Raw genomic sequence first — 10,516 nt, forward strand, 5'->3', positions numbered from 1 at the left:
GGGGTCTCACCTTGGAGGGAAAGGGGCCCGCCTCACCCCGTCCTTGCTCTGTGCTCACGGCGCCCGGGCGGGCACAGGAGCCCACAGTCTGTAAGGAAAGCAGGAATTTGGCCTTGAGTCATTCAGACCGCACACTGCACGTTGAGCAGAGTCTGGTCTGGCCACGTGATCTGGAGAAATTCAAACGGACCTACGGGAGGCGGCTCGGCGCTGCAGGCAGCAGGGCAGTGTGCGTGCCCGTGCGCCCCGGGGGCCCCGGGGGCCGGGGCGCTGCAGTTTTCCTGCGGAGCCACACTCTGGCGGTTCCGGGACAGTCCCTCCCGGACAGCAGGCAACGTCTGCGCTTAAAATAGGACCGCAGACCCCACCCAGGGGGCGGGGAGGTGCCCACAACCTGCTTAGCCGGAGAGAGCCCCTGGAAGCTCCCCAGAGCACCCAGCTCCAGGGCCAGCTGTCGCCCCTGGACTCAGGAGGGCGTGGACGTCGGGCAGCGGATCCTGAGCGCAGAGCCCATGGCTTCGCCCTCGCACACATCTGTGGCGCGGCCACCCGGAAGGGCCGTCAGAGCCGTCCCTGCATCTGTCACCGGAATGCGCCTCGCCGGGCAGGTCAGAGCTCTGGAGGGCCGGCTCAGCAAACGCCCAGCAGCAGGGCCACCGGGAGTGGCCTGGGCCCCACACCCCGAAGAAGTGGGGAGGCTCTGCCAGGAGGAGGGAGACCACGGGCCACGTCTGGAAACCAGCCCTGCCTGGCAGCCTCCCGGCCATGCCTGGGCGGGGGCTTCAAGTGCAGTCCCTCTGTTCCCGCCCCCACCCGGCGCCCGTCCGGTTCATGAGGCTCCCCTGTGTGAGACGCAAGCCCACGTGGGAGGGGACTTCTCAGCAGTGCCCAGCCCCTCGGGGGTCACTGACGGCGTCCTCGTGAGCTCCAGCAGGCTCTGAGAGCTGGGCTGAGGAATGGCCTTGGTGCTTGCTTGGAGTGGGGACACCCGTGGAGACAGAAGCTTCTCTCGTCCTGGGCTCTCCTCCCAGCTTCCCAGCGCCTGAGTGCTTTATTACTGCAGCCTGTGGACACCAGCCCCGGTGGGCCAGGGGACGACTCACCCCCAGTCAGGACCAGCAAGGGGGCGGGGCCTGGGCCACTTGCGTTGGGGCGCCTCCCTCGGCCTCCTGGTCCACAGGGAGAGCCAGCCAGGGCCGGCACCTGCCCTGAGTGAGCGAGCCAGAGCACGGGGCGTGCACGGCCTGGCAAGGTCGGGGGCTCCGAGCCAGCACGTGCAGCCTTGCCCGGCACTCTCAAGCTTATGACTGTAGGCCTCGTCCCTCCTGTCGCTGCACTCGGTGGACTGTGGGGGACCAGGGTGTGCCCGGGTGGGACCCTCCTGGGGACCAGGCAAGACAAGGGCCCTGCCACAGCTCCGCGTGGACGGCGCCGGCTCCGCAGCGTCGTCTTGGTCGCGGGGCCTTTCTGCCCCATGAGCGGGCACCCAGGGACGAGCGCCTATGGCAGGCACCCCTCCACCCTGCACTTGGGGGCCATCCCGGCTCCCGCCCCCATGAGCTCAGCCCTGGGCTCTCTTCATCCCAGAGTCCTGGCTTAGCAGATAAGCTTTCCCAGTGAACCCAGTGCCGAGGGGACTCGGTACTGGCAGAGAAACAGGCCTGGCGGGCTCGGCCGCCCTTCCCGCCCTGACCCCGTCTCCATCATTCTGGGAAAACCATGCTGTGTTCTCTGGCTGTGACCCTCAGGGGCCTGGTGGAGCCTGCAGCTCCTCTCGTGTCCGGAAGAGCTGAGAACGTGCTCCTTCTGCGTTGTAGCCGCTGCGGGCAGATGGACAGTGTGGCCTCAGGGCCGTGAGCCTGGGCTGCTAGCCAGCGGCCACCCGTGAGCCACCAGCTTTTGTGTGTCTGCTTTCCACTCTCATGCGCACCATCCCCACATGGCCTGGCGCTGCCATGCTGCAGGTCCCCGCCACCTGGGTGTCAGTGGACCAGCCTGCGTACAGGTGTGGACACCGGACACACGAGCTGTTGAAAGAGCCGCCAGCACTCATCTGTCCTGAATGGTTAGCTCCCCGCGTGGGGGCAGTGCTCAGGGTTAGGGCCCCCGGTTTGAGGGCAGGTGCCCATCCTGCTGGCTGCACGTCCCGTCTTCTGGCTGCGGGTCTGACCTCTGTCCCCACTTGGACCGCGGGCGCCCAGATGCCTGCTTGGGCTTGGGGTGGGGCTGCTGGAGGACAGGGTCCCCGGGACGGCGTGCAGAGTCCCCACCGCGGTCCAGATCCCTTCATGCCGACTGTAGGGTTCTCGCGGCTACAGCGTGGAGGTGACGTGCGTGTCAGGTCTGGAAACGGTGGAGGGGTCAGTGGGGACGCAGCTTCGCTCCCTCCCACCCTGGAGCCGCCGTGGTCAGTCTGGGGGCCTAACGTGGCATGGGCGCTGCACAGCAGGGCACCCCCCCCCCCACTCACCCTCTCGTGGTCCGGCCGTTGGGGGGGCAGTGATGACTCCTTGTAAGGAACAGTGGGTCTCGCTGACCCATCCCCCTTCCCCAGGACACACGGTGTCCCTCTCGCAGGAGCCCCGGGCAGTCCGGCCTCGCGTTCTCTGGCATAGCACGTGCTCATGGCCCTGGGCACCGCCAGTGCACACATCTGCGCTGCACTGTGGCCGTCCACATGGCCTCGGCCCCACAGCACGGCGCCCGTGGGCTCAGCAGCGTTGCTCACACCAGCCGGCGGGGGCAACCCCGGAGCCTGTGGCTGCGCGAAGGGGAAACAAAGTGGCCAGTCATGCACGGAGCGTCATTCCGCCGTCACGAAGGACGAGGCGCCGACGCCCGCACTGCTCGACGCACCTTGCAGACGTGCTCAGTGAGAGAAGGTGACACAAAGGGCCACACGTGGCTCCACGTACGCGAAACGGCCCCGGGAAGCTGATGCTCGCAGCCAGGAAGCAGGCGCACGGTTGTTGGGCTGGGAGGTCGCGTCTCTGTCACTCCCTGTCGTACCAACACTAATGACTCGTCTTCAGTTTGTCACTTGTAAGACATTTACACGTTTTAAAATAGCTCGATCTGAAGTATACTCTGCATGACACATTACTCACCTGTTTTAAAAATGGAATTCGGTGATTTTTTAGTAAATTCACAGAGTCGAGCAGCCATCACTGCAGTACACTTTACAGACATCACCGCCATCTCCGAAGGCTCCGGCCGGTCCCTGTTCGCCAGCTCCTGTCATTGCCCGTCATCAAGCGGGTGGTTTTGCCTTCCGTGTCCTGCTGCCATTTCATCAGCAGAGGACGAAGGGCGAAGCCGATTGCGAAGCTGACTGCGGACTCAGTAACTTAGTTGCAGCCCAGGCCACTGCCTCGGGACTGCTTGTGGGCGCGGAGGCCTCTGCGTAGTGCTGACCGAGGTGCTGACTGGCCACCCTACCCGGGGCTCTGGCACCCTGCCGGCTCCTTCCTCAGCGTCCCGGCCTCGTCCTAGCCTCGGATGGCCTGTGGAGTCTCGAGCACGGGGCGTTGTGGGTGGACCCAAAGCAGGGGCCTGGCAGTGACTCAGGGACAAGGCCTTTCTAGACGCTAGGGGCGTCTCGGGTTCTTGGACAGATGTTTTCCTGACGAGCATATTTTAAGGCTCTTTGCGTGTCTCCTGCGCCTGCTTCCGACCCTCCCACCTGGTCCTCTGTAACAGCAGGCGGCTCGGCAGCCCTAGCAGCAGAGGCCAGGCCTGGCACCTCCTAGCTGGCCTTCATGAGCGGGCTGGGGCCATGGCCAGAGAACGTCCTGGCACGACACTTGCCATCCACCCTTGCCTCTTTAGATGAAGAGTCGTTCAAGAAACCCCATCATTTATAAAGTTTGTATTGTCTTACAGCTGTTTCTTCTTTACCTGTCTGGCCGTGGCACTCACGGCGCCCTGACCGCAGTACTGCGTCACACGGTTGCCTGGGAGACGGGAGGCTGCAGGTGGGGTAGCCAAGTAAGCATACCGCTCTTTCCGCCCTCCGCTCCTGACCCTTGGGTCTGTGCGGGCCTCTCGTGGCCAGCGTGTGCGTGTGCATGTGTGTGCACATGTGTGAGTGCATGTGCGCGTGTGCGTGTGCACAGCAGCACCAGGGGACTGAGCACCTCTCCACTGCTGCTGCCAGGGGGTTTGTGAGTGCAGAACTCGCTGGGCCTCCTGAGAGCCGCGTGGACAGGGACGTTTGTTTTCTGAAGCACAGCCCCGTTGCCCCTCCTGGCGGCTCAGGAACAGGTGATGGGCGTGTGCTGTCTGCTCTCCCGTGGCCGGTTGGGGCGAAAGCCTGGGCAGAAATCACTGGCTTCTGTCATGCAGTGTGACCCCCCCACTCGGGCAGCTGCAAAGCCTGTCACCAGGCCCTCTCTCGTGGAGCAGGCAGGGTTTTCTGTCCCCCCCAGGCCTCCTGCTCTCCCAGGCCACGCCCCCTTCTCTTTGGGCTCCTGCACTCTGAGAGTGACGGTCCACCAGCGGCCACTGGGTGGCACTCCACAGACACGCTGCTCTGGGGAGAAGAGGTGTAAACCCAGAACCCTGTCATCTGCTCTTAACTTAAAGATGCACGGCCCCCAGCTTACCGTGTCCTGAGTTAGCTCACATGGCGCCGACCATGACGGGCCCAGAACAGCCCAGGTGGGTGGCTGCAAGCCCCTTCCCCTCCTTTCATGGGACACTCGTTATTGAGACGTGATTTGCACAGTGACGTGAGCGCCCAGATTTTAAGTGTCCGGTTCGATGGGTGTTGACAGATGCATACACCTGTGTAACCAACACCCTGACCAAGGTCCATCATTCCAGGTCCCCTGTGCCCCTCCCTGTCCCGCCCCCACGCGACCTCTGGTCTGCTTCCTGCCAATGGGGTGGGTTTTGCTGTCCTAGAACTGCGTGCCTGTGGGGGCCAGAAGGTCGTGCCCTCCAGGGGCAGCGGCACCTGCAGCGGCCTGCAAACCGGAGATTCGGCCGAGGCAGCAGGACCATGTCCCCGGCTGCATCTAGGGCACCTTCACAGTGTGAGCACATGCCGCACCTGGCTGCTAAGGGCAGCTGACCCATGGGCGCAGGGCCCCACAGACCAGGGCCAAATGGGGCAAGAAACAGCCACACTCCTGTCCTCAGGCACAGGCGTCAGGCTGCCAGACGTTACTGCGCTACCCCGCACGTCACAGAGCGTGGCCGGGGTGGGGGCAACCCGTCATCACTCACCTTTTCTCGGGGGGCCCCGTACCACTCCAGGTCATTTTGCTGCAGACGTGAAGAAAATTTGCTTTTTGGGCTTTTTGGGTTTCAAAATTGGGATCGGGGTTGTGGGCCTATCTTCTAACCGTGAGCACTGGGAGGGTGTGGAGGAAGGAGGATTCTTACTCCCACATTTTAAAAGTAGCTGTTTACAGAACCCGGGGCTGATGGAGGGAGCAGGGGAAACCCGTGCTGACCCCGACGCAGCGAGGAGCAGCTTGCAGTGGGTCGGCCAGCCTGGGGTCACCGCCACGTAAGGCGGCGAGGGCCTGACGGACGGTGGTGATCACAGCCCGTGCTTGGGAGCTGGGGCCCACCTGTGGTCCCAGCCCCAAGCAGACGGCAGCGACGGTCTGGCCCGTTGCCTGTGCGCAGGCCAGCTGTCGTGCCAGGCTAGAAACCCCACAGCGTTTTCTCCAGTGCATGCACGTGGTGGGAGCTGGTTTAGGACAGGTCCACAGTGCCCAGTCAGCTGATGTCACCTGCAAGGTGGCACGGGTACCAGGTACGCTGGGCGGGTTGGGAGAGCTCAGCAATACTGTGTCCCTGCCTAGAACCAGCTAGCTCGACTCTTCCTTAGTGAAATATCTGACCGCTCGTGTGACACGGCGCCTCTGCCCACGTGTCCACCCACCCCCACTGAGCACGTGTGTTCTCTTACTGTTTCCTTCACTTTAATACTTTGTGACTTTTCTTTCAAACATCTTTTATAAACAAGGAAATAAAAGGGGGACTCAAGTCACTTAGCAGTACCGACAGCGTCACACTGGCTTTTTCTCCGTCACTTCATGTGGAAAGCCCCGTGGCGGGGCTCGGGAAGTCAGCCAAGGGCACGTGCTACAGCGTGTCACACCAGCACCTGTGGCCTTGGCCCGAGTGGCCTTTCTTGGAAAAACACAGGAGACGTCAGGAGAACACGCCTTGTGCTGTTTCCTGTTCTTGCCTCAGTGCGTTTCCCGGGGAAGAGCGTGACAGGGCCTGCAGGTGACAAAGTGCCGTGCATCCAGCGGGAACGTCAGGCACCTCGCCTCCTAGGACGCGAGGCCCAGGAGGGAGGGAGTCACTGCGGACTGTGCCGGCAGCGCCTGTGCCAGCGGCCCCGTCGGCCGACCCGCAGTGGGCATGGCCGGCACCAGGACCGGCGCTCAGGGCGGCCCGGCTGTGGCCAGCGCCTACGCCGGCACCTGCTGCACCCCTGCCGGGTCCACGGGGCAGCTCCGGCGCCCGCAGGGGACCCTCTTCATCAGCCGCTGCAGCTTGCCGGGGAAGCTCCTGCTGATGTGGCGGTACAGCAGCGGCATCACCGAGCTGCTGGAAAAGGCCAGAAGCCGCGACACGTCCTTAGCGAGAAGCAGCGCCCTCAGGGGGTGCCCGTCCGCGGGCTTCCCCCGCAGGGCCAGGGACGTGTGCCCCAGGAGCATCAGGTAGTGGGGCGTCCACAGCCCGAACTGCGCACACACGGTGGCCACCAGGAGCCTGTGCACCGAGGGGTCCAGCCTCCCCGAGTCCTGGTCGAGGGGCGTGTCCTCCTTCCGGAGCCGGGAGATGAGCACGAGGGCGTAGAGCGCGGCCAGGCCAGGCACCAGGTACCCCACGAACACCATGATGGCGTCGGCGGCCTCTGTGTCCTGCATCTTGGCGCACTCGACGGCCTGGGCCGCCACGTGGCTGCAGATGTGGAGGAGCAGGGAGGAGAAGCTGGCAAGCAGGGCCCCGCCCCAGACGAAGCCGCACACGTGCCTGGCGTTGTACACGCTGGACATGTAGGTGCGCGGCAGTGCCCGCGCGATGTAGCAGTCGAGGCTTAGCAGGGCCGTGGAGTACGTGGTCACCAGGGCGCACACGTCGAAGAGCACCAGCAGCGTGACGTGCACTTCGCCGCTGAAGCCCCACAGCGCCCACCCGGAGGCGGCGGGGCCCAGCAGGTGCGCGGGCGCCAGGGCGCTGAGGATCAGCCCCGCCACGGCCATGTTCACGAAGTAGACGTCGGGCATGCTCATGCTGCTCTGGTCGTGCAGGTTGACCAGGACCAGCAGCGCGTTGTAGGCCAGGCCCACCGGGACGCCGACGACCAGGTAGAGCAGGGAGAAGCCCGACAGGGCCAGGTGGAAGTGCGGGCAGAGGGGCTGGTCCTCGCCCCTGCCTGTGCCATTGAGCGGGCCGCAGCTCCACATGGCGCCGGGCTCAGCTGGGCTGTGGAGAAAGCAGCGGGAAGTCAGTCTCCTCCGTGGCCCCCGAGCTCCGCAGGGGGAGGATGTGGCGCTGAGCCCGGGCGGCTGGGGACCCGGCTGCTTCTGGGAGACACCTGGCACCCGGGGTCGGAGACCTGAGAGGGAGCCTGCAAGTGTTGTGCGAGGCCTGGGACTTCCTGGGGGTGGACGAGCGCCTGTGGGAGCCTGAGCCCGCCAAGTGCCTCACGGCGAGAGGCAGACAGGTGTGGGCATGGGCCCCGGCGCTTCCCACCTCGCGGGCCACGTGCAGATGGAGCAGGATGGTGGCCTGTCCATCCCAGCGTGGGGTCCTGCGTGTGCCGCTCGGCATCAAGAACTGAGTGGGGACTGGCAGGTGGTGTCATGATACGAAGAAGGAACAGAACTGTCCCGCCTTTGGAGGAAAACCTCACATCAGAGTGAGGCCTGGCCCAAGCACACCTGTGTGCAGACCGAAAGCCCCCTCGGCAAGTGCACCCAGGGCAGACGGCCCAGGCCACAGCGAGGCCACCCACCCACGTGGGCACCGCCCCGCCCCGGGAGCCACCATGTGACAGCCGTGTGACGTGGAGGAAGGGCTATGTGGCCTGTAGACTGGTCAGTCATGCAGTACACTCACAACCTTTACCACCATCTGCCACCTCCCGCCACCACGGGCTCGGGGGGAAATGGAGGAAAGCAGGGGGGCAGGGGCCCTGGCAGCGTTCCTCCGTCCCTACCATGGCACGTGCCTGCGTGTGTCCGTGACGTCCGAGCACCGGGGCGGGGGTGGGGTCTGCTCAGGGGCAGATGGGAGGGACACCGAGTTGGTGGGGATGTCTCGCAACCCTAGTGAATGCTGCCCAACAGCCTGTGACGATGGGTGTCAGATGGTAACGAAGGTGCTGGGCACGGACGGCTGGGCCGGTTATGTCACCTGCAGGAGCAGTGTCTCAGCCACAGTGAGGACACAGGCTCTTAAATCTGGCCGGAGCACCTCAGCCTGTGGGGCTGGATCCCAGGGGGCAGGGCGCGCCAGGCCAGAAGGTGTCCCCAGGACAGCTCAAGCCCCTCCCGGGCACGGTTCCGTGGGAAGCTTTGGTTTCTGGTTGGGCTGCGGGAGGGGTCTTGTCGGGGTCGTCTTTCAGCTGATCTCACGGCGGCCTCCTGGCCGGCGTCTCCTTCCTGAACACCTTGGAGCGGCCGCAGACTGCAGTGCTGTCTCCCGCCCCCGTGTGCCTGGTCCCCTCCAGCTCGAGGCTCCTGCCTGCTGAGCCCCGGGAACCCGCAGTTGTGGGGGCTCCCACCAGACCTCACTGGCCACGAGTCCCCAGGACACATGACATTTGTGTGGCCTCTGCGGACATTTATCACCCTAGAGTGTCCTGTCCGTGCTGTGACCAGCCCACAGCCAAACCCCACTACTCTGACCTTGCCTGGAATGCATGGCCTCCGAGGACTCCTGGGGTCCGCCTGGGGCGTCCCTACCAAGCTGTTAACCTTCCTCCTCCCGTGGGGACAGGAGGTGGAGGCCGCAGCCCCTGAAAAGGGAAGTCGTCTTCCGTCTGAGAAGAGGGGTCGTCTCCTCTGGCAGCAGCAGCAGGCTTGGGCTGTGCAGGGACCACCCCTGAGGAGGGCGCGCTTGGCCCCACGAGACCGGATCCTTCTCCCCAGCCCTGCCACCTTCCCTTTCGCTCCACCAGTCAACGGGTGTGTGGCACCCCTGCCGTCTTCTTGGCCCGTCTAGCTTCCAGCACATTCCAGGCCCACCAAGCCACAGCCCCATACCTTTATGCCATGTCCCCCGTGTCCCTGTGCCAGGACCGCACACCCCGGCAGGAACGGCAGCGCAGCAGAGGGGGCACGGGGGCGCAGGGAGGGTGCGTGCGCTCCTGGGAACCCAGCCTCCTTTCAGCGCAGCCGTGCGGCGTGGGCTTCCTGTGTGCGTGTGCACGCGCGCGCGCGTGTGTATGCGAGAGCCCGGGCTCCGCGTGGAAGCGCCGGTCTCCCCTCGTGAGTCACTCCTGGCTCTGCCTCCCTTGGCAGGCGCGGCCCCTCCCGTCTGTTTACAGCTGGTTTCAGGAACAGGCGCTGCGCCTGGCCGGGCGGCCCCGCCCACGCCCCGCCCCCGTGGGGGCGGGGTCAGTCAGGGGCTCTTTGGAGACCAAGGACAGCGCCGGGAGGAGTCGGAGGAGTCGGAGGAGTCGTTGCTTTGGCTCGGGCGGGTGGGCACAGAAAGCTCTGTGAAGCTTCAGTGGTGGCCGAGGGCAGCTCAGAACTGGACGCCCTGGCGGTCACTCAGTGAAAGGAGCCCAGCGGCCAGGGACCAGGTCCCCCTGAGGGTGGAGTTGCCCGCTCGTCCTTCCTGCGGGGCTCCTCGGGCAACCTGGTGAGGGGTCGCCAAGGGCAGCCGCGAGGGGCAGCAGGAAGGGCGGCCTGCGGGGGCGCAGCTGGCTCTGTGCGTGGGACACTGTCGCGGGAGACAGTCTGCTGCGTTTCCTTCAAGCCTCCCGGCCCCTGTGGTGCGGGTGCAGGCGCGGGCTTCAGAAATGCGCCGAGGGCCCGCTGACTGGCCGCTCGCAAACCTCGCCTCCTAGACGCCGGTGCACAGCTCTGGATCCGCTTTGAGGACCACTCCGATCTCGGGCAGGGCATGGGGCTCAGCGGCCCACTCTTCATTCGCTCTCAGTCTGAAAATGACATGCTTAGCTCTGTTCCGCCGTTCTTCCTGGGGGACCTCATCTCTCCAGGCACTCCTTAGACATCTTGTGACAAGTGACACGTGATGGAGCAGCCACTTCGTTTTACAGTTGCAGGTGTCTGGTGTTTTCCAGTGTGGGAGATGTTCACGCTCACCCAGATGAGGTCACAGGGTCAGAGGGGTGGGAGAGAAGGGGACACCTCTGACCAAGCGAGAGGCCCCCGAGGACACAGAGGGGCCACAGGCTGGCCCTCCCACCCCATTTCCTTTGGCCACCCACTCCCCTTCCGCGGGCCCGTTTTGTGAGGCCAGATGGGAGCAGAGACTTCCCACCAGGCTGTGGGAAGAGGCAGGGCCTGAGAAG

At 64.8% G+C, this 10,516-nt stretch overlaps 3 protein-coding genes across 5 annotated transcripts in view; 1 reads left to right on the forward strand and 2 right to left on the reverse strand.

Moving 5' to 3' along the window:
* The window catches only part of GPER1 (G protein-coupled estrogen receptor 1), a 16,147-nt gene extending 15,276 nt beyond the window's left edge, over positions 1-871 (reverse strand). The window contains exon 1 of the mRNA XM_011378530.2: positions 11-871. The gene's annotated coding sequence lies outside the window, so the exon portion shown is untranslated. The remainder of the gene's footprint in view (positions 1-10) is intronic.
* The window catches only part of CUNH7orf50 (chromosome unknown C7orf50 homolog), an 85,690-nt gene that overhangs the window by 41,634 nt on the left and 33,540 nt on the right, over positions 1-10,516 (forward strand). The window lies entirely within an intron of this gene.
* Positions 3,746-10,516, reverse strand: part of GPR146 (G protein-coupled receptor 146) — a 10,920-nt gene continuing 4,149 nt past the window's right edge. For all 3 annotated transcript variants that reach the window (XM_023522371.1, XM_023522370.1, XM_023522372.1), the window contains one exon: positions 3,746-7,455. In XM_023522371.1, coding sequence (XP_023378139.1) covers positions 6,435-7,436 — 1,002 coding nt within the window. In that variant the 5' untranslated portion in view covers positions 7,437-7,455 and the 3' untranslated portion in view covers positions 3,746-6,434. The remainder of the gene's footprint in view (positions 7,456-10,516) is intronic.

This window comes from Pteropus vampyrus, unplaced genomic scaffold (assembly GCF_000151845.1).
Source record: "Pteropus vampyrus isolate Shadow unplaced genomic scaffold, Pvam_2.0 Scaffold343, whole genome shotgun sequence".
NCBI classification, from domain to species: domain Eukaryota; kingdom Metazoa; phylum Chordata; class Mammalia; order Chiroptera; family Pteropodidae; genus Pteropus; species Pteropus vampyrus.